The sequence below is a fragment of the Erpetoichthys calabaricus genome, chromosome 2 (genome assembly GCF_900747795.2).
Source record: "Erpetoichthys calabaricus chromosome 2, fErpCal1.3, whole genome shotgun sequence".
NCBI classification, from domain to species: Eukaryota; Metazoa; Chordata; class Cladistia; order Polypteriformes; family Polypteridae; genus Erpetoichthys; species Erpetoichthys calabaricus.
In genome coordinates this window covers 54,391,773-54,416,416 of record NC_041395.2, presented here as the reverse complement: position 1 = coordinate 54,416,416, position 24,644 = coordinate 54,391,773, and the positions used below count along the sequence as shown (strand labels likewise).

The 24,644-nt window shown below is 38.3% G+C and overlaps 1 protein-coding gene across 2 annotated transcripts in view; it reads right to left on the bottom strand.

Annotated features, from left to right (window-relative positions):
* Positions 1-24,644, bottom strand: part of LOC114645899 (src substrate cortactin-like) — an 87,658-nt gene that overhangs the window by 5,449 nt on the left and 57,565 nt on the right. For both annotated transcript variants that reach the window (XM_028793810.2, XM_028793811.2), the window contains 5 exons: positions 22,825-22,880; positions 7,191-7,260; positions 2,958-3,106; positions 2,600-2,686; positions 2,318-2,504 (listed from right to left, as the gene is read on the bottom strand). In XM_028793810.2, the coding sequence (XP_028649643.1) occupies positions 2,318-2,504; positions 2,600-2,686; positions 2,958-3,106; positions 7,191-7,260; positions 22,825-22,880 (549 nt within the window). The remainder of the gene's footprint in view (positions 1-2,317; positions 2,505-2,599; positions 2,687-2,957; positions 3,107-7,190; positions 7,261-22,824; positions 22,881-24,644) is intronic.

Sequence of the window (24,644 nt, the reverse complement as noted above, 5' to 3'; positions counted from 1 at the left end):
TTGTTTAATTAATCCATTGTTTTCTAATTAGTGGGTCTAACGCTAAAGTAGTTGCAGCCTTTCATGATTCAGTGTCCTTATGGGTGTCTGCTCTGCTAGTTTTTAATTGTCATTAATAAGATACAACAAAGGGGGAAAACTGCACAGAGAAAGGGCAAAATATAAAGAAAGCAACAAAAGTTAAGCATTTAAATCTATAGCAAAAATGGAAATATTTCTAAATGTCTTATAATAAATGTAAAAATCATGCCACTGTGCTTTCTTAATGTAGAATAAGAGATGAGAAAAAAACAGCTAATTAATTGAGATCAGTGTTAGCAGTTGCTCACTGATTATGAATCTAGTTGAAGCAAAAACCTGAAGCCACAGTGGGCCCCCCAGGACCGACTTTGAGAACCACTGGGCTAATGGATACACAAGTTTACAGGTGAATGAAAAAGCCTTAAAACTTACCAAATACATCCATTTTTCAACCTAAAAATGTATTAATCTTTGTCATGAGATTGCATACATATTGAAAAACATAGTATCCATGTCAATTTAAGAAGGAAAAAAAAACCATAAAGCAAAACACTGTTCTGCCATTTTAAAAGGAGACCATGCATTTTGCTCCCCCTGCTTGTTTTCTGCTTTCTGAGCCAGAGGTGTGGGTTCACCTAGGAATGTCATTGCCAAGCACTGTTATTGAAACATAATGTTGATGCAATGACATGAATTGCTGTCTTTGTTCTGTAGACAACTAGGCAATAACAACTAAAAAAGGCACAATTGCTTTTATTTTTCTCACTATACAGAAGCTTATTTCATTATTTCAGCGTCTGCTTACACCATGTTGTGATACGGGCTCCTGCCTCACTCCACTCACTCAGGGTCAGAGGAAACCACTCTTTTCCTTGGCTCTTTGCCGGCTATGCATCAGAAACACAATCTCTGTCAGAATTTTACTAGCAAACATGCACTCTGTACTAGTAACCTGTCATGTGAGGTTCAGCTAATAGAGCCTCCAAACAAGGCCATAGTTTACAGGCTCAACAAGTGCCTGTTCTGTGGCCTGTGCCTTTGCCCTAGAGTCCTCAGCACTGCCACTGCTGCTCACAGAGCTCCTTTCATGCTTGCTTCGGCAGGTATGTCAGAGCTGTCATTCCTGCCTAACAGCGCCAGGATCAGCAAGAATTTTGCATTAAATACCCATGCATTTACAGATTGATTGTTATCTGTATAAAGTTCAATAAAACTCTTATGTTCTCTTTTCACTTTGTACTACTCAGTGTGAATCTTGCTCTGTAGAATATTTAAAGTAACTCCAAATATAAAATGCTTCAAGCAAGCACCATTTAGGAAAAAAAACAATCATATGATGTGAACATGCATTTGTCTGTTATCACAAGCTATGGCAAAACATAACTTCTGAAAATGTAGAACTTTAGGGGCAAAAAGTAGGATAAGAAGTGTATATTTTGGTGATGGTAGCTCGTCAGGTTGTCATAATTCCACACATGATGTAGACTGAGAGCAGACAAGCTAAAAGACAATCTACTCTTACCTCAAGAAAAAAAAATGATTTCTAGTTTCCTTTCATTAAAACAAGGATGCCTTAGACATGAAAGACGGATTTTCTTGAATCATAACTTATGCTGCTTCAAAGTTGAACGTATTCGGCAAACTTTTCATTCACCTACGGACCTTTGAATCCATTAGTCTCATTGTAAGCTAAACAACCAGACAACATATTTTTTAAATTAAAAAAAAAATACATAAAAAGATTTTTAAGTGACTTTTTATTCATAAATGCACTAAAAAGTAAAAAATATTTTTTTTTCCTTGTACTAAGAATTTGTTGGTCATATGTGACTAAAAATAAAATTGTGGGGTGCCGATAAACGAATGAATTTAGTTAAATTAAAATGCATAGATTCCTTAAATTATTCCAAAAAAAAAACTTACAATTTGGAAATTTCTCCAATTATTATCATTATCTACATACTTTTAACTTTTACAAAATGTGTCATTTTCTTTCCATAGTTAAGCTGGTTAGAAATTTCACTTTAACAAATCTCTGCATTTTAACTGAATTAATTTAATTGAATTTGAAACTATTTTTCCTTTTAACATTTTGCCATTAATTAAAGTGTGGTCATATAAAACTATTGCTAGCTGTTGTGTCCAAATGGTGGTGGTGAAGGAGTGTCCTATAATATTTTCTCATGTAAAAAGTGGTGGATTTTACATATGTAAAATGAAAAGCACCTTGACAGGAAGTGCCAAAAAAGTTATTGTTTGTTCAGCTAAAAGGGAAAGAACTTTTAAAACCACATACCTCTTACATAATGTCCATCTTCATCTGTGTTTTGATAAATGTCTTGTTGATATGTAGGCTCTGACTCTTTCTCATAGCTTGGCTCTTGGTGCTCCGACTCTTGCATTCCATAACTGGGTTCTGACTTGTAAGCCTGAGATGAAGAGGATATACTTTGATCGGACTCATCTCCATAAACATGTTTTTCCTGGTGAAAATATATAAAAGCAGAATTCAGTTAACAATGGATATAATCTGTAATTAAAATTGGTGATTTTCTGGTTTACAAGCAAATTAATATACCTCATATGAAGGGCTGGCAGGTTTTTCTTGGAAATCTGGTTCCGATACTGAAATGGGAGTCTCATTTTCCTTTATCACACCAGCCTCCTTCAAAATACAGTAAAATCCAACTATTAAACTCAGAGTCTATTTCTATATTTAGGAAGCTAACAAGTCCAACAAAAAATGATTACTTTGATTAGATAATTAACAGCAGAAAGCTCATCAAAATGTTTATCCACTAGTCAGGTTTTCAGTTAATATTTAGAGAATACTACTGACATTTATAACCCAAACCACAGTAGCAGAGATTTTAGGTATAAGATGCGGAAAGCCCTTTTCATTATTTGGTGATTATGTAATTAAAGATGAAAAATACCTCCTGCCTGTTCCTGGCTTCTTCTTGCTCTTGTTTTTCGTTAACAAGTCGACGGGTTCGTTCTTCTTCAGCTTTCCTTCGGTCATCTTCCTCTTTTTGTTTTGCAATATTTTCAAATCTGGCTTTTATGCTGCTAGTGTTGCTTGAAGCTATGTGTGAACAAAAAGTAATGTATTTAAAAGTCCAACAGTTTTGAAAGCAAGTTTTATGCACATTTGTGCAATCTGGATTACATCCTTTAAAAATCAATAGCAGATGTGAGTTTACATAAACATCTGAATATTTGAAAGTCATCCATTAAAATATATTTCTTCATATACTGTATCTGGTATTTTTTTGCCACTAATTAAGCTCTGTATTTTGTTATCTGCATTTAATAAAGTGTCTCTATGTTTAATAAAATACTAATATTTCAAAAGAAGGTTCATTTTCCAAACGTTAAGTCTGCAACAACCAAAATTATGCTTCACTTGTATTTAACACTAGAATCCCTGAAGCCTACGAAAAAACTTGCAATCCTGGGCCACCTTAAATTCCTTTGCACCTCTCCATCAGTGTATTTTGTTTTGCAAATTTGTCAGTCAGCACAAACAGCCTGCTATCCCATTCCCCCCACCGCCAGTGCCGAGTCCGTCTCAAAATTCTCAGAGCTCAGGTCTCTATCTGCATGTGAGGTGCCTGGAGTTGTATAGGGTAAATAATATATCCTTATTTGGAATACATACATTTCATGTGTGTTCTGTGTCTACAATAATCTGTGTAAGTGTAGGACGACAGCAACTGCTGAACACATAGCTAAAACAAACTTTTTCCATGTTATACTAATAATGATGTGAAGTGTATAATGTGTGAAGACTTTAGTCCATATATCAAATAAACACATTATTCAATAATACAACTAAAGAAAAAGAATAGATTTTCATGAAGCTGTCAATGAGTTAAAAACCCAAGCTCAAATGTCGATTGACTGGAAGTTGATATGTATTCTTGAACGGTGTAGAGGTAAGAACTGCTGCCTCATAACCCAAAGGTTCCGGGTTGAAGGCCGGGCGCTCCACATTTTGAGTAGTGAGCTGCTATTATTAATACTATAGGATAATAAAAACATACATTTGATTTGAGTCTGTAACATCCAGTGTAAATTTTGGCTACTTGTAGAAGTCAGCATTTGTTTATTATTCAGTTTTATTCTGTCAGTGACGTTCATGTGGCACAATCAACTTGCCTCTCCCTCTCTGAGTTGATGGCATTTACTCCATTCTTTTCACAAGAGCAGTGATGACCACAGTGCTGTGACTGATGCCTGTTCAGAACTATTTGTTGTACCAGCAATCAAAGATACGATGTCTCGTGACGGCTATCAGACTACCATATGACAAATTAAAGCTTCTATCCCTTCAGCAATCTCTTTTATAGTTAGCAAAACTTTACATCAGCCGTTACAGACTGAAACCAAATGCCTCTTTTTGGGCAGATCTAAACACTAGCATGGCGAATTGCTCATGTATTGAAGTGACTTTAGCTGCAGGTGGAAGTCCCATTTTACTTATGGTGCCAAGCAGAGTTGTGTCATGGTGTAGCAGTCTATTATCCAGTGAAATTGTTGTGAAGAAGCTGTCTGTTGTTAAGGTTTTGCCTTTGTCCAGAAACAGCTCCATAAGCTTTATGACCACAGACTTGGAAAGTTTTTGCCCTGAGTTGTAAATCAAAACACAGCTCTCAACAAAATATTGCCAGATGTCCAAGATCTCAGCAGATCTGTCAAAGCGTAAATGCCACATGGTAGTCTGATAGTGGTTATAGGACATTGTATGTTTGATTGCTGGTACAACAAATAGTTCTGAGCAAGCATCAATCACGGCACTATGTTCATCACTGCTTGTGAAAAGAATTGAGATAAATATCATCAACTCAGAGAGAGAGAAGGAAGTTCATTGTACCATGTGAACATCACTGACAGAATAAAACTGAATAATAAAAAAAAAAACAAGTGCTAACTTTTACAAAATTTACAACAGGTGTTACCGACTAAAATCAAAAGGTACAGGTATGTTTTTATTATATTATAATAATCATAGCAGCAGCTCACTACTCAAAATGCGGAGCGCCCAGCCTTCAACCCGGAACCTTTGGGTTATAAGGTAGCAGTTCTTACCTCTACACCAATACAAGAATGCATATAAACTTCCTGTCAATTGAAAATTGAGCTTGGGTTTTTAACTCATTGACAGTAACATCTAAATCAAATGATTTTTTTCCTTTGGTTATATTCTTGAATAAAAGTGCATGTGTTTATTTAATATTTGGACTAAAGCTTTCACACATTATACACACTTCACGTCATTATTAGTATAACATGGAAAAAGTTTCTGCTTTAGGTACGTGTTCAATAATTCCTGCCTCACATTTCATCCTACATGTATACAAATCATTGTAGACTCGGAACACATATGAAATATATGTATTCCAAATAATGATATATTATTTACCCTGTACAACTCCAGGCACTTCATTGCCAGATAAAGAGACTTGACCTCTGAGAATTTGGTGACGGACTCTGCTTGTGTTGGGTTGGTGGGACAGCAGGCTGCTTGTGCTGATCGACACATTTGCAAAACAAAACATGCTGATGAGGAGTGGTGTGGAGGAATTTAAGATGGCCCGGGACTATGAGTTTTTTTTGTAGGCTTCAGGGATTCTAGTTAAACAATACTGCTAGAGCAAAGATATTGTTCTTTGAAAAAAAAGTACCATCTTGTCTTTATTATCGATAAGATCAATTCAAAAATATTTACTTTTGTTAACATAAAATATTATCTACCTTATTTACTTTTTCCACTTGATTTATTGGGTACAAGTTAAAGTGTGTCACAATCCATCCTAGCAGTATCAGGCAAAATGAAATGAGAGCTCATCATCAGGCACATTCATAAACAATTTTTCTGCACATTCATACGCAGCACAAACTACTACACTCTGTTGTATTAATAACATCAATCGTTACTGCTTATATATATAAATTTGGATGTACTAACATCTCTATTTTCCTTTAACCCTTAAACTGCCACATACTTGGGGGTTAATGCACCCCTGGACACCAAATACTTTTTTGCTGCACTTTTTAAGTAAACATCACAATTCACAAAGGAAAATTGTAAGGGAACACATTTTTTTCATGCAAAGAGGATCACAATTACTGCAACACTGATCATTTTACACACTGCCAATGAAGTGTAAAAACTGTTATTTTTTTTTATTTTTTTTTTTTAACTAAACTACTGGAACAATATATACAAGGTGCAACTGACGCCACTGATGAAATTCAGTAAATCACCGAGGCAACTGCGCTTGAAACGGCTGCACGTAAGCACACAGATAAATGCAGATGTTTGCAGGCTAGTCTAGTGTAGCGACTGAATCCCAGGGACAGTGATGCTGCAGGGCGGCAGTGGTCATGAGCTGGCTGCTCAATGAATGTACAGCACTGACTGATCAGCTCCGGCATGATGGCAAATTGCACTGGGAAGCGACTACCGCCAGTTGCATCGTTCAACGAATGTATGTTGCCGAATATACTTGGCTCTGGCGTGCTGGCAAATTGCACTGGGAACCGACTTTAGCCGGTTGAGGAGTTCAATGAATGTACGTCTCCAAATATCCTCGGCTCCGACGTGCTGGCAAATAGCACTGGGATCCAACTTTACCCAGTTGCGGAGTTCAATGAATGTATGTCACCGAATATACTCGGTTCCGGCATGCTGGCAAACTGCACTGGGAAGCGACTTTAGCCGGTTGCGGCATTCAACGAATGTACGCTGCCAAATATACTCAGTTCCGGTGTGCTGGTAAATTGCATTGGGAACCGACTATAGCCAGTTCCAGCATTTTAAGGATTAATATAAAGGTTGAATGGGACACATTTTTTGACATAAAAGAAACACATTTAAAATCACTGCATTAACAAAACAGAATAATAAACCCATTATTTTTCATAAACCTTTCCCATCTTTGGTAAAAATGCAACTTCTTACTCAGAATAAATTTTTGATTTTTCACAGTTCATGTAATGTTTTAATTCACTTTTTTTTGCATATTTAAATCTTCCCAACACATCCCCCCTCTCATGGCCTTATAAGAAAAAGAAATAAAAAGACTCATTATGAGCAAGAAAAACAATGGATAATTAAGGCTATCTGAAAAAGTCCATTATTTGGAGCCTATAAATTAAATTACCTGCTTCCAAAGGTTTTGTTCTCTGATAGGCAGGACTTGGTTTCTGAACATCATCAAAGGAGCCTGCACTCTGAGAGGAAAATGCAAATGATTATCTAGAAATGTCAGAAGATATTTGTTTTGTTTCATTATTTCATTAATAAGATAAAGTTAAAGCAAAGAGCTACTTGTGACTTTTGTGTAAAGGGGTCTTGGTTTTTCTTTTTGTGTTTGTGACAAGTGCTTACATAGTTAACTGTTGCTCATTTGGAGGCAAAAGAACAATGACAAAATATTAATAAAAACATCTCTCTTAACCAGCAAAGCTTCTAATTATGTTTTTCACTTCTGAAATAAAGCATAATCTTTGTAAGTGTGCTTTATTAAAACACCCTTTTTAAATATGTATTGCATTTAGTGTTACCAATTAAAACTAATGCTGTATTATTGCTATTTTAAGTTTTCTCCATTTTCTTTCTTTAAGCATTTTATTGATTTTTTTAAAGCAAATAACATTCCATACAAGCAAGTCAAATTTTACAAAACTAAGTTCACATCAAATCAAGCCCCAATCAGGAGAAACAGGGCTAGGCCAGAGTAAAACTTTTATAGTAGGAAAAATAAGCAAGTAAATAAATAAAATAATTAAAACAAATAAAGTATGAGAATAAACACTTCCTCAATTTCAATGCTTATTCGAAAATGTTATTGATTAGATCCTGCCAGATTTTAAAAACGTTTTGCACAGATCCTCTAAGTGAGAATCTGATTTTTTTCTAATTTCATATAATATATAACAGTCTCCCACTGACCTAAAAAGGTGGTTTAGGATTCTTCTAGTTCAGCAAGACAAGTCTACGTGCCAATAGTGAAGTAAAGGTAATTACAGTTTGTTTGTCCTTCTCCACCTTAAGCCCACCTGAAGTATACCAAACAGCTGTTAGTGGATTAGGAGGGATTGTGACACCAAGGCTGCTTGAAAGGAATTTAAAGATTTTGATCTAAAATGATGTTAATTTGGTGCACGCCCAAAACATATTACCCAATGAGGCTGGAACTTGATTATAACATTCGCAGGTTAGATCTTGCCCTGGAAACATTTTGGACAATTTTAAACGAGACAGATGTGCTCGACAGATGATTTTTTAACTTTTAACATATGGAGCTCGAGTGATTTCTTTGCATCACTGCCTTCCACTCCTTTTCTGAGATGTTGTATGACAAGATCCTTTTCCCACTGTACTCTGGAATCTTTGAAAGGGAGGGACTTTGTTTTGTATATTACAGAAATGCTGTCTGAATCCTCAAGATTGATCAATATTTTTCTGGAATAGAAATAGGTGGGAGGTGAGGAAAATTGGGCAGGGTTTATTTAGCAAAGTTTCTCATTTGGAGGTAGTGAAAGAAATGTGTTGCAGGAAAGTGAAATTTGGAGTGTAATTGTCCGTAGGATGCGAAGATGTTGTCTATGTGCAAATCTAGTGATTTAATCCCAAATGTTTTCCAAACATTAAAAACTGCCTACGTTAGAGAGGGTGGAAAAAGGCGGTTAGGGTGCAGAGGTGCCACAGATAAAAGCTTCTCTGTCTTGAAGTACTTCCTACATTGGTTCCATATTCTGAGTGAATGAAGCACAATTGGGTTGTTAGTATATTGGCGATAATTTGTATTTACTGGGGTACAAATCAAGGAATATAAAGCAGCGCTGCAGGATTTTATTTCTATTGCAGAGCAAGCCTGTGTATGTTCATCTATTTCTGTCAATGTCCAGGTATATTTGCCACTCAGTAATAAAACTGAAAGTTAGGTAGAGCCATACCACCTACTGTCTTAGGTCTTTGTAGTGTCGACCTTTGGATACATGGATGTTTTGAATTCCAAATAAGTGAGGTTATGATTGAATCTAACTTCTTAAAAAACATTTATTGATGTATACTGAAATGCTTTGAATTAGAAAAAGAACCTTTTGAAGGATATTCATCTTGATGGTGTTAATTCTTACAGCTAAAGGGTGTACTCACACTAGGCATGTTTGTTCCATACCCAATTTTCCCCCTCTCTACTCCACCTTCTGGCCTGCACTCTCACGTTCTGGGCCCAGGCATGCTTTTGTCATCACCATGCTGCTTTGTGTAAAGCCAAAACAAAAACACTACGTGACAGCACGCATGTCAAAATGATTTTCCTTGCTTTGTGGTTTTCTGGAGTTGTGTAGGACAACGCTCTAACCTCTTACATATTGATTGAGAGTGCAGTGCTGCATTTTGCTGTTAATTATGCTACATGTACGAGAAGACTTTCTTATGGAGACAAATGATTTTAGGGGAGGAATTTGCAGCTTTTCTTGCCAACTACAATTCACGTTCATCTGTAAGGTGAGAATAAAAACCTGGTTTTAACTGAAATGGTATCGAACGAAATGACACTGCTTCATTGAAGTCATGTCTGTGAGCTGTACTCTGTCACATTTAGTAATCACAGTTCCGGGATCTTACTGAACAATGCGTGGGTCCAAGAAGGCCAGGGCATGACACGGTTGGCCAGGCACACAGCGATCACACTAGTCAAACGAACTACACTTTGGTGGGGTTACATGTTGACAAATGTGCTCGAGCGTGGAACAAACTGCAAGTGTGAGTACACCCTAAGAGGCATATAAAACTGTCTTCATAGAATATCACTGTTGATTATCTTATTATTAATAATTTAATGCACTAATACTAATAATTTCTTTTATCATTGCTTTCTATTTCTGGTATCCTGAAGTGGCATTCTGCACCACCTATACCCTGCTGTCCATCACAATAGTCAGATTGCCTTGTGCAGGTAGTCACTGTAAACGGAGCATGGCCCGATCGATCGATCGATCGATCGATCGATCGATCGATAGATAGATAGATAGATAGATAGATAGATAGATAGATAGATAGATAGATAGATACTTTATTAATCCCAATGGGAAATTCACATTCTTCAGCAGCAGCATACTGATACAATAAATAATATTAAATTAAAGAATGATAATAATACAGGTGAAAAAAAAAACAGACAATAACTATGTATAATGTTAAATATTAACGTTTAACCCCCCCTGGTGGAATTAAAGAGTCGCATAGTTTGGGGGAGGAACAATCTCCTCAATCTGTCTGTGGAGCAGGACAGTGACAGCAGTCTGTCGCTGAAGCTGCTCTTCTGTCTGGAGATGATACTATTAAGTGGATGCAGTGGATTCTCCATAATTGATAGGAGCCTGCTGAGCGCCCTTCGTTCTGCCACAGATGTTAAACTGTCCAGCTCCATGCCAACAATAGAGCCTGCCTTCCTCACCAGTTTGTCCAGGCGTGAGGCGTCTTTCCTCTTAATGCTGCCTCCCCAGCACACCACTGCGTAGAAGAGGGCGCTAGCCACAACTGTTTGATAGAACATCTGCAGCATCTTATTGCAGATGTTGAAGGAAGCCAGCCTTCTAAGGAAGTATAACCGGCTTTGTCCTTTCTTGCACAGCGCATCAGTATTGGCAGTCCAGTCTAATTTATCATCCAGCTGCACTCCCAGATATTTATAGGTCTGCACCATCTGCACACAGTCACCTTTGATGATCACTGGGTCTATGAGGGGTCTGGGCCTCCTAAAATCCACCACCAGCTCCTTGGTTTTGCTGGTGTTCAGGTGTAGGTGGTTTGAGTCGGACCATTTAACAAAGTCATTGATTAGGTCCCTATACTCCTCCTCCAGCCCATTCCTGATACAGCCCACGATAGCAGTGTCATCAGCGAACTTTTGCACATGGCAGGACTCCGAGTTGTATTGGAAGTCCGATGTATATAGGCTGAACAGGACCGGAGAAAGTACAGTCCCTTGTGGCGCTCCTGTGTTGCTGACCACAATGTCAGACGTGCAGTTCCCAAGACGCACATACTGAGGTCTGTCTTTAAGATAGTCCACGATCCATGCCACTAGGTATGAATCTAATCCCATTATAAAGTACATTCCTGGAAATGTTCGCAATTCTAGACTCATTTCTATGCGGAGACAGTCTTGCTACTTTGACTGTGTGTTTGTTTACCTATTGCTTTTGCAATGTAGTAACTTTGCTCCCAGGAACTAATTTGTTCCTGTACAATACAGGCCCTGGACAACTTGGGGTCCCTGGCCACTTTCATGTGTTGCATTCTTACCACACAACAGGAATTGTAACCTTTATGCAAAATGTGTGACGTGAAACACATTTGCATATCCCTTCAACAAATCCCCATCTGTTGTATCCCAGATGTGAAATGCTGTTTGTCTTCTAAAATTATCAATGAGAAAATGTCACACAATCACTTACATTGCTTCACTACACATGATTGAAAAAACAAACCAAAAAAAAAAAACCAAACTGTCAGATCCAGTTATTTCAAACAACTATAAACTCACTTAAAATGGCACTGCAATCCCCCCCCCGCACAGTAAAATATAAAGTACAAAGCCCGCATGAATTTTACATCAGCTGTGCCTTGTTACATATTGACAGATTTGCCACAATTTTAGATACTTGGCACACTTTGCTCAGAACTGCATCATGCGGTAAGTATTGAAAAAAAATATGTAGCACATCTATTGTTAATAACTATTGCTTGGCAAATTAGCATATAGTAATTTCACAATACCAGAATTTTTGTATTTAATACAAAAACCAGTTAAATTTTACAATACTAAATACCTTTCAATACCACTGCAAAAAAGAAATACCATTTGATGGCTTTTTATTAAAGTATTTCGATTATTAAAGTGAACAATATTGTGCCTTTTCAGTAATACAATATAAAATACTAGCGAACCCGCGGTGTACCATACGCCGCATAATCAGGCCGCTTTTTTAATGATTTTTAAGCACAGGGAGAAAATTAACATTTGAAAAATCGGTAGGTGCTCGGATGCGGAGGGCGGAACGGGAGGAGAGGGGAAGGACGCCCATTCCGCCCCCTCCGTCATGCTAGTCTGCTGATTTCTCGTTTAGTATGCACTGCCTGCTCATGTGCCCACCCCCAACTCGTCACCTGAGTCGTTTTCCTTTTTGCACAGTCCACATGCACCTGTGAGTCACGTAGACTTTTCATTGTTCTTTGCGGTTTTGGCTGCTTTTCTATATATAATCCACCAAGTCACCCGACCACGGTAGTAGCGAGGGGGGTGGGAGGGGGTGTGTACAAAGGGCAGGGATGTAATCAGTGTGAGCGTATGACCCACTAGCCAACCCGCAGTGTAGCATACGCCGCATAATTATGTATTGATGGGTGAACACTTCCTGAACGACACAGTTGTCCAAATAGAAGTGAAAACAAAATCGAGCCCGGTGCATTCTTTAACTGCCTTGTAGCACAGTGGTAGTGTTGCTGCTTTGCAGCAAGATTTTGGGTTTGCTTCCCGGTTCCTCCCTGTGTGGATAGCGCTTTGAATACTGAAAACACCGATATATCAATGTAATGAAGTATTATTATTCTTATGTGTCCAGTGCTCTCTCTGTCATACGTGCACGCCTGTATGTGTGTGTGTGTCGCTCGCTCGCTGCACGTGTTCCTGCAGGCATACCAGTAAGTGAATGAAAAGATGGAACTCTGGAGATAGCAACATACAACTGTCTGTGACTGAACACTGGTTTTGGCTGATACTTGCATATCTTTTTGAAAGTTTGGCCCTGTGCCTTATTAATTGCCATCGCAAAGGCAAATCTAACAGGAAATTGTCTTCGTGTTAAAGTAAAAGGCAAATTATCCGCGACAAACTGTGTTACATGCTGCATACCAACCCGTGGCGTAGAGGTGGGTGGTATGACCAAAATTCCATATCACGGTATTTTTCTAAATTCTGCCGGTTTCACGGTATTAGACGGTATTTTTTTTCCCCATGCATGAGTGGATGTTAACCACATTTTCCACTGCAATTACTGCAGTAGACTGGCTAAGAATAACCTATTCGACTGTTATGAGAATTGTACATCGTACAAAAAGACATTTTAATGTGCACACAAGTATTAATCCAGGTTTGCATGGCCCCATAAAGTGATAGTTTTCAAGGGGGTGGCACTAAAGAGAAGGAATCACATTGCATGACAGATGCAGTCAAAATATAGAACCTTTTAATTGAACAAATTTTTCAAAAGCTTAAACTATGATTTTGACAACATATTTTCAACCATCCAAAGAGGCATTTAGAATATCCAGAAAAATATCCAGAGGTGTTTGTCAAAAGTTAGATTGCACTGAACACGTCTTAGAAAAGGAATAGTAAATATTTTTTGTAAACCAACTACACTTTCTGTTAATGTTAACAATCTCTGTCCACTGACACATTAAAGTGACTTTTTAAACAATTTTACCATCATTAAACTGCATAATATTTAAACTAATAAATAATAACAATAAAATACATAATAGTATTACTGATAGTTGTACCATTACTTGAAGGCTTCAAGCCCAGGTGCATTACACAGTATTCACCAAATTAAAATAAAATAAAATAAAACAAGTGCAATTTGGTGATGACATCTTTACCAACTGTACCATCATTTAGGCAAACTGCATTAATATGGACCTTGCTTCAAGCTAAGCTATATACATAAATAATAAAACTGCAACTTGCATTTATAATGCTGTTTGTGGTATAGCCCTATGGAAGTGCATTAGGGCCACTGTGAAGAAAAAAAAATATGGACACGGAAGAAAAAAACAAACTATATGTCGAGAATAAATTCAACATGTTGACTTTATTCTCGACATTTCCACTTTAATGTTGACGCTTATGTCAAGATTAAAGTTGATATTTCCACTTTAATTTTTAAAAAAACTATGAGAATAAAGTAGAATGTTGTAAACTAAACTTCATCCTAAAATCAATGTTTAATTTACTAGATTTTCTCAAACCCCGTCATAAGTTAATGCAGCACATCAAATACTTTGTGTTAAGTGTTCCCCGACCCAGTCGTTAATCACTACGCTTCTTAAACTGACTTCCTCTGCACTAAGAGCAGGCGCCTGCAGCAATCACCACACAGAATCCATTCACTTCATGATATTCCTGCTCTCTACCAAAACCCCAGTTCCTATCTTTCCTTTTTCTTTCTCCACATTACCAATCACCAGACGATAAACGTCTTTGTGAAATTAAAACTAGTTATTAACTTACCCGACGGAGTGTTCAGAACTTTAAAAATATCTTCGTTATACATTTTTAATTATGCCATCCATTCAGAGTTGCGCCCATCTCTGAACGAGTCGCCAGCACATTGCAGAATGAATACAAGCAAAACATACACTAGGAGGGTCAATATAGAACAACAAAACCCCACATCCTACATGACTTTGAAAGGAAACTGAAGCACGCCGAGTAAACCCACCAGAAAAACATGCAAATACAAGGCAGGCACGCCGCCGTGCCCCCATATGATTAATGCATGCTTTAATGCATTTCACCATGAAAATTATATTAAGTATTTATCTTAGCATTCTAAATGTTCAGAGAGCAGGAAGATCATGAAGTGAATGTATTCTGTGCGGCGATCACTGCCGGCGCCTCCTCTTAGTGCAAGAAGAAGTCAGTTTAAGAATCACTTAACACAAAGCATTTAATGTGCTATACAGTAATCCCTCCTCCATCGCGGGGGTTGCGTTCCAGAGCCACCCGCGAAATAAGAAAATCCGCGAAGTAGAAACCATATGTTTATATGGTTATTTTTATATTGTCATGCTTGGGTCACAGATTTGCACAGAAACACAGGAGGTTGTAGAGAGACAGGAACGTTATTCAAACACTGCAAACAAACATTTGTCTCTTTTTCAAAAGTTTAAACTGTGCTCCATGACAAGACAGAGATGACAGTTCAGTCTCACAATTAAAAGAATGCAAACATATCTTCCTCTTCAAAGGAGCAAACAATTCAATAGGGCTGTTTGGCTTGTAAGTATGCGAAGCACCGCGGCACAAAGCTGTTGAAGGCGGCAGCTCACACCCCCTCCGTCAGGAGCAGAGAGAGAGAGAGAGAGGAGAGAGAGAGAGAGATAGAGAGAGACAGATAAAAAAATCAATACGTGCCCTTTGAGCTTTTAAGTATGCGAAGCACCGTGCAGCATACTTAAAAGCTGCACACAGAAGGTAGCAACGTGAAGATAATCTTTCAGCATTTTTAGACGAGCGTCCGTATCGTCTAGGTGTGCAAACAGCCCCCCTGCTCACACCCCCTATGTCAGGTTCACAGATAGTCAGCGCAAGAGAGAGAGAAAGAAAAGTAAGCCGGGTAGCTTCTCAGCCATCTGCCAATAGCGTCCCTTGTATGAAATCAACTGGGCAAACCAACTGAGGAAGCATGTACCAGAAATTAAAAGACCCATTGTCCGCAGAAACCCGCGAAGCAGCGAAAAATCCGCGATATATATTTAAATATGCTTACATATAAAATCCGCGATGGAGTGAAGCCGCGAAAGGCGAAGCGCGATATAGCGAGGGATTACTGTATAACTTATGACGGGATTTGAGAAAATCTAGTAAATTAAATATTCATTTTACGATGAAGTTTAGTTTACGATGTTCTACTTTAATGACAAATTACGAGAATAAAGTCAACATGTCGACTTTAATCTTGACATAAATGGCGAGAATAAAGTATATTGTATATTGTAATATATACTGTATTGAAAACAAATAAAACAAGTACAACTTGGCTTGCAGTGTATTATCCAGTAGTATACAAACAGTATTTACACATCTGACCTTTTAAAACTAAAGTATCTCCAGGCGACGGACGTGACTCCTTTTTTTCAGCAAAAGTTCTTCTGTTCATCATTTTCAACTTTATCGTCGGCTTCAGTTTCAGAATGCTCTCTGTCCATTTTTCACATTTCACAGAACTTTATTTGCGCATTTATTTATTTATTTAATTTTGTCCGAAATAGTCCTCCATATACCTATGCTACCGCCCACTATTTGGTGGTGTAGCAGTGAAAAAGAGCCCTAGGGCAACAAATCTGTGTTTAGCTGTGAAAAAGGTCCCCACTTGAACAGTTTCCCGCTGCGCCACGTTCCGAACGTCGTTTAGGCAATTTAAACCGGTGTTGCGGTGTAAGAAAAATCCATATCATAAAAAAAAATAAAAAACGGTTTTCGGTATGAACCGGTATACCGCCCAGCACTACCGTGGCGTACTATACGCCGCATAATCACGCCGCTTTTTAAATGTTTTTTAAACAGAGGTAAAAAAAATGAATATTTGCAAAATCCGTAACGCTGCTTTCAGTAAGTACAATGGACACGTGTTTAATTTGTCGGCCACTTTTTGCCAGCCGTCTTTTCTGGTTTGGGCTGCTTTTGCAGTGTTACTGGTTGTGCATATTAAATCTTGAAATCCTTCGAGTAACTAACACCCACACACCCAGCTTGTGTGAAAAAAATGCGCCCGTTCTTTCATCATTTTGTTGCACCCTATCAAAGACTTGCTGATCATGTTTTCTAGACTCAATATACATTGGCTTTTCACTCAGCACGGGGGCGCACATTCATCTCGGACTATTACATCCTGCTAGAATAATTTGCTACATGGCTGCGTTTGAAAAACCGACTTATCCCAGATGAGTTTCACCGGCATTAACGATTAGGAATCTGGTTGGAACAAAATCCTGCATTCACAGGGGTTCATCAGGACCGAGTTTGGGAAACTCTATGAGGAGGGGCAGAGTTTCTGGGCGGGGCTTCGTTGTTCCTTTCCCATGGTTTTCAATGGTGGACACGGTCGGGTGTCGTAACCAAAAAGAATAATGAAAAGTCAACGTGGCTCAGAGGTGCATGTGGACTCCTAGCACAGACGAAAGGGACTAACTGGGCGATCCTCGAGTTTTTGCGTCCGGGCACATGAGCAGGCAGTGTGAATGCCTAGAGAGCGAGGATAGACGCGGGCTGGGGAAAAAGGAGTGTTGGTGGGCGGGGAAACGTCTTCCGTGTTCCTGCAGGACCATCTAGGAAGATGCATGTTTGTCGCGGATGCGGTGGGCGCCGGTCGGGGGAACGTTTTCCGTGTTCCTGCAGGACCATCTAAGAAGACGCATGTTTGTCGCGGATGCCGGTCGGGGAATAAGGAGTGTTGGTGGGCGGGGAAATGTTTTCCGTGTTCCTGCAGGACCATCTAAGAAGACGCATGATTGTCGCGGATGCGAATTGCTGTATGTAGCGTGTAAAACACAGTTTGCTATGGTGCATGTGTACTGTAGCACAGACAAACATAAATGACTGCGTTTTTTCCGAGTCATCGCGTCCGAGTTGGCGTGGCTCTGCGAGCTGTCGTTGTATCCAATGGTCTTAGAGTTGGTGGGCGTGGCTCCTTCCTGCGTGCGCCATTGGCGTCTTACTTGTCGGCGGTTTACTGAATCCACACCCCTTCCGGCGTGCTTTCTATGGGTGGCTACTTGTCGGTGGCTTAGTGAATTTATATATATATATATATATATATATATATATATATATATATATATGTATATATATCTATCTATCTATACTAATAAAAGGCAAAGCCCTCACTCACTCATCACTAATTCTCCAACTTCCCGTGTAGGTGGAAGGCTGAAATTTGGCAGGCTCATTCCTTACAGCTTACTTACAAAAGTTAGGCAGGTTTCATTTCAAAATTCAAAGCGTAACGGTCATAACTGGAACCTCTTTTTTGTCCATATACAGTAATGGACGGCAGCTCGCTGGCCGTGGGAGGCAGGGTTGCGTATCACGTCATCACGCCTCACACGTAATCACGTGAACTGACTGTGAAGGAGAAAGGACGGCCTTATATGGCGTTCATTTATAAAACAGCGGACAGGCTGTGTAAAGGCAGCTTCACAAAAAAACAGATCCTTAACAAATTGTTATTGGTATATTTTCCCTCAGTTTAAAAAGGTTTTCTTTTCTTCTTAATAAAAATTTAAAAGCAGAACTTCGCCGCTGCAAAGCGCGCCTGACTTTATTGAAAAGAAACTAAACTTGCAGTGCCGCTATTCAATGACACTTGCCTAACGCCTGACTTTATTGAAAAGAAACTAAACTTGCAGTGCTGCTATTCAATGACACTTGCCTAACACCTGACTTTATTGAAAAGAAACTAATCTTGCAGCGCCACTATTCAATGACACTTGCCTAACGCCTGACTTTATTGAAAAGAAACTAAACTTGCAGTGCTGCTATTCAATGACGCGCCGCTATTCAATTACACTTGCCTTACGCCTGATGAGCCAAGAATTAGGGCGAAACACGTGTCGCGTACTCTTTGCATTATTTGACAGTAAACTATTTTCAACCATTCTATGATCTGCTTCTCACAACTGAAGGCACCGTGGCTGATGTTAGCTGACTTGCTGGCCAACCATAAGCGTTACCTGGTAGGTAACCACCCATACAATCAGATTGTGATTCAGACTACGAATGCCGTGAATGTAATTACCCCGATCTACATGCTGTCAAATAAACGAACCACACGCCATGAAGCAATGTTAAGGGCTTCACCTCTAGCTCCGAGGTTCGATTCCCGTAAGCGAGTGCAGTGAGTGTGTACGCCTGATGAGCCAAGAATTAGGGCGAAACACGTGTTGCGTACTCTTTGCATTATTTGACAGTAAACGATTTTCAACCATTCTATGATCTGCTTCTCACAACTGAAGGCACCATGGCTGATGTTAGCTGACTTGCTAGCCAACCATAAGCGTTACCTGGTAGGTAACCACCCATACAATCAGATTGTGATTCAGACTACGAATGCCGTGAATGTAATTACCCCGATCTACATACTAGAGAAAACCTCAATGGAAGAAGAAACAGTGTGTAAGCATACATATTAACACATGTGCAATTAAACGTGTGCATTTACAGGGTGATTTCTCAGGCTTAAAAGCTCGCCTTTTATTAAAAAGGTAAATGCAAACTGTTTTCATTCTGAAGGGCAAAAACCACGTTGGATTTCAGCTGTTAAACGCGCAAAAATGTCGGTACACCAGATAAATAAGCGCAACATATTATCAGTTGTATTGTATGCTTACAATACATATAGAAATGTGTTAATCGTTAACTAATAGTATGGGATGGTGTTTTTCGACTCGCGCCTTGATTTAAACGATTCCATGTCTTGGTGGGTTTGCGTAGCTTATTGTCAATATCTTTACTCCTGTTTTTAAGACTTATTGACAAACGGGCTTTCACGAAAAAAGTTAGGGCTTTGCTACAGGATACACCCTCCACAAGTTAAGGAAGTAAAAATAAAGGTATATATTTCTGTTTTATTTAAACCTTTTAAGTTCGTATGCATAGCCCCATTTGGCTGTTTTAGTTTTTTTTTTTCTTTCTTCAGTAATATTTAATCTCCTTAAAGAAAAACAACATATGCATTTTACTTTTTTTGTATCTTTTAGTAATATTTTAGTGTAAAAGGATAACCAGTATTTAAACCTTTTATGTTACTTTATAAAGTTATTTTACACAATGTTGAAAAATTAATAAGAAAGCTACATATTTTGGCAGCTGCTGCTTTAATTTTCAATGAAATGAAAAAAGCTCTCCAAGAGAAAACCTCAATGAAGAAGAAACAGTTTGCACTATCTAAAAATCAGAAACCCTCATTTATAAAAGTTTGCTGCAGATGACTTAACTGAAAATAAATGAATAGTTCCTATGTGTATAATACATATTTTTCTATTTTACTTATGCCTTTATTCCACCAACTTACAACATCTGAGGTACAATTTGTTACATTACTTTTGTTTTTTCCAGCACAGGCAGGTGAAGTGACTTCCTCAGGGTCACACAGTGGCGTCAGTACCAGGATTTGAACTGACAAGCTCCGGGTTTGCTGAAATATTACTGAAGAAAGAAAAAAAACGAAAACGGGCAAATGGGGCTATGCATACAAATGTTCATCCATCCATTATCCAACCCACTATATCCTAAATACAGGAGCCAATCCCTGCCAACGCAGGGCACAAGGCAGGAAACAAACCCCGGGCAAGGTGCCAGTCCACCGCAGGGCGCACACACCCACACACACCAGGGACAATTTAGAATCACCAATGCACCTGACCTGCATGTCTTTGGACTGTGGGAGGAAACCGGAGTACCCGGAGGAAACCCAGACAGACACGGGGAGAACATTCAAACTCCACGCAGGGAAGCGAACCCGGGTCTCCTAACTGGCACCTTTCACTGCGCCACCATACTGCCCGCATACAAACTTAAAAGGTTTAAATAAAACAGAAATATATACCTTTATTTTTACTTACTTAACTTGTGGAGGGTGTATCCTGCAGCAAAGACCTAACTTTTTTCATGAAAGCCCCTTTCAGTCAATAAGCCTTAAAAACAGGTGTAAAGCTAAACTTGCAGCACCGCTATTCAATTACACTTGCCTAACGCCTCTCCTAAGGGCAGATACTGTGGGATCTGGGCATCAGTCAGAGCACCAATCACAGGCCCGATTAGAAAGCGGGAAGCTGTGATTTGTCGTCTCCCTCCCATGTAACAATCACAGCCCGTGTTACAACGCACTATGTATGTATGTATGTATATATAGATATGTGTATATGTAGATATGTGTATATATATGTTTACATAACCTCTTTAACACACTACTTCTCTGCTGCGAAGCGCGGGTATTTTGCTAGTATATATGTGTGTGTATATTATATATATATATATAAATACTAAAAGCAACAGCAGCTTTAAAATACTTGTATATATCAAGGACTTACAAACAAACAAGTACTGGCATTCATAAATATCAAAATACTATGCAATGCTTGAACTTGAATGTGTGGCAGAAGTTGGGATCACCCCCACTATAACAACAAATGGAGTTTGTAATCTTGGGGGGATTTCAATATAGGTATTATGAAGAATGGTATCAACATAAACTACATTATATATCTTTCTAAATTTATTCTGACATTTTCTGTCCAGTAACTAAAAACAACTGCTCAAAACCAATACCAGATATAAAAATTCAAACATTATAATATGTACTGCTGAATTAGTAAATTCCAAGATAATTCAGGATATTTCCATTTAAGCAAACTCTTTAAAGCTGTTTTTGTAACAACGTGCTTTCGAAGTCTGGCTTGGCAGTGAACCATTCTATTAGGTTTGTAAGATTTTATATTAGAATCATTAGCTGGTTAAAAATATTACTGATGAATAATATTTAACCAATGTTAAATTGGGGGGGGGGGGGGGGGGGGGGGGAGGTCTTGAGGTTGCTGGAAAGGGGTATGTTGGCAAATAAGCAGCTGCTTACAGGGGAGGGCCATCAGTTATGGCACGATGGCCACGTGGCACTATTCCCCTAGGGTGATCCAGCTTGCAGGATCCTAACTGTTGAGGACTCAAGCAGCTGGACCAGGCCAAGTGGACACCCATGTAACACCTAACTGCAGCAGATAGATGATCATTTCTGGAGGGTGTGACTGGACCATGCGTCTGCCTGGGGGGTTGCCAACCAGGATCCTGAGCTGTTTCGTTGTGGGCTGGGTGTGGCAACAACACGCTGTATCAGTGCATGCTCCCCAACCTGACCCGACTCCAAATCCTTTTGAATATCATCATCCTCAAACCACACTTAATAAATCCTGAATGCTGTTGTCCTCCATTTTGTTGTATTGAGCTCCATCTTTAACAATAACTTGCCAAAGTCCAAACGACTAACGGCACCAGTGTTTGTGGTCAACCCATCAGTACAATTCATCACCTGAGCCACACCACAATAGCTTCTGTTTGTACGAAATGGACATATGTTCAAGGAAGGGAAAAAAAAAGTACCAGGAACTATCTACCAGGAACTACAAATGACTTTCTGCTGTGGAAATGCTACAAAAGTTCCTGAGTTTCTAAAAAATCATTGAATCCTGATCCTGCAGTCGGAAAGTGCCTATAGAATAAATAAGTGCTTGCTGTTTTAACTTTGTAAAGCAGCATTCTGCCGCAATTCTCAGTTGTCAAACAGCAGCTTACAAGACCCTGGTCAATGACTTGCAAAACAGAAAAAAAGAGAACATGTCAACTCCCCCAGGCTCCCCTCCAAAAAAAACAAAAAAAAAACCACCAAGGCTCTGATCTACAATATTAATTGTTAAACACTGAATCCACTTTTATGGTACCCAAGTGTACTTTTATTTAACACTAAGAGGAGGTCAAAATCTTAAATTTTCTTGCTTTTTATTCTGAAAATGAAACTTATGATTACTGCTTGCATTCTAATCAATACTAAGACTGAAACTGGCAATCATTAAAAGAATTGCAATATTTTCTCATGGCATATTTAGTGTTTTTTATAAAGCAAATAAATGAAAAAAATGCCAACCAGCCCTACTTCTGCAATCAGTCTTAGGCAATCATCAGTATTAAGTCTTTACAGTTAAGTGATCGTCATAATAAAAAAACTTGAAGATTGTACAGTAAATACTTCATGAATAAATTTGCCTGTGTAATGTCTAAGAATGATGGTGGAATTGTAACAGCAACAACAAATTTAACATAAAAATAGATTCATATAATTTACTTTATGCCGAGGACATGAAACATACAAGTTTTTTTGTAAGGAGATCAGCACATTTATCAGTTATCTCACCACGTCTGAAATAAGAAAGCAAATGCACACAAGTACCTTGTCCATTCTGTCCTTCTGCACTCCATATTTTCCACCAAATCCCTTAGCATAGTCTAGAAACAGAGGAAGACATAACACTGTTAGTAGGACATTTAATGATAATAGTGTAAAATCTTCTCTAAAACAATATTTATCAATGTCAGGAATAAAAAGGTTTTACTGTGACATTACAAGCTATATGTAGCTTTGAGAAGACTTTTCAATGAACTGCTATTATACACTATATGGTTAAGTGGGGCTGTAAATACATGCATAGACGCATCCACAAATAATCAAGAGACAAAGCACTAACTCCCTGAATCCACTTACAAATGTTTATTCAATACTTCATTCTGATCAGTAGCCTTGCACAAACTTTAACTAATGTCTAAAATACTATGGAACTTCAAACAGCAACGTAACATTATTAATGTCAACAGGCTTTGGCCAGAAGACAAATGGAGTAATAACTTTCAGTTATTTAATTTGGATTATTACCACATATACAGAACAGTAGACAACTGTATTGATTATTGCATATGTACATCAACTGAAAATTTTTACTGAACAATATTTGGTGCCATGTCTGCAGTTTATAACCACACTGAATAAAGTCATTTATTGACTGACAATGATTACACTTTAAAGACTGAAATGCACTCAGTCCCAGGTTAGTTAGATTAACTTTTATTAAAATAAACTACTGGAGGAAACTACAAAAGAGAAAAAGAAAAACAGCTTTTAAATACAGGCATTATAACCAGACAGCCCTTATGGGTTTAAACTGGAAAGAGGTTCACTAAAATGCAGACAATTTGTAAGGAGCCAAACATATCCAGTAAATACTGTACATTTTTCCTTACATTTCAAAAACTAACAACACAGGAGGATAGTCATTTAACTATAAGAATCATAGATTCAGGGAGTGGTGCAAAGAAAACAGAAGATTATGGTGAGAACCACTTTTTTCCTGCAATGGGAAGGTGGCGCAGTGGTAGCGCTGCTGCTTTACAGCAAGAAGTTTGTGGGTTCAATTCCTGGGTCCTCCCTGTCTGTAGAGCGCTTGGAGTATTGACAAAAGCGCTACATAAATGTAAATAATTATTATTATCAAGCATTCTGGGGTTGCTACACTTACAATTCAAATAAAGTAACTGGATAAAAATGAAATAAAAAATGCTTACGTTCAAGATAAAAGAAAATAAGGAGGATTAGGAAATATCTTAAAGTCATCATAACCCATGCTGAGCACAATTTTAAGGGGGACAGAGTTTGAAGCTAAAAAGCAAAAAATACACCAACAATAAAAAAAAAAAATGGCTGTATGAAGTGCAAATTTCAACATGTTATATTTAGGCTGAATAGTGCACTTGTGAGACCACATTTAGGATTGTGTCCAATTCCCATGTCCAAATTATTAGGACAAAGTCAGACTATTTCTAGAACACATGCACTATAACTGTTCTGGTAACTGGAAAAAAAGCTGAAGGACCAGAATTTTTAAGCTTGAACAAAAATAAACCAGACAGAGACAAGATAAGGCAAGAGAGAAATGCCAAACCTAAAGGAAATGCTTAAACTGCATGGCTACTGTTAAAACAGTTACACATGAACACAGGGAAACGGATTAAAAGCTGCTTACTTGTACATTTGTTGCAACAAATTACTTCACACAGACAACAGTATATGCACTGAGCAATGTGTGTATCATCATACTTAAAAAGTAGCATTGTGTACAATTGTCAAATTTTGGCTCAACAAAACTGGGTGAAAATGAAATGAATTCCCTGTTTTGTATCAAAATAGTTTAAACATGACGATATATTCTCAAACTTACT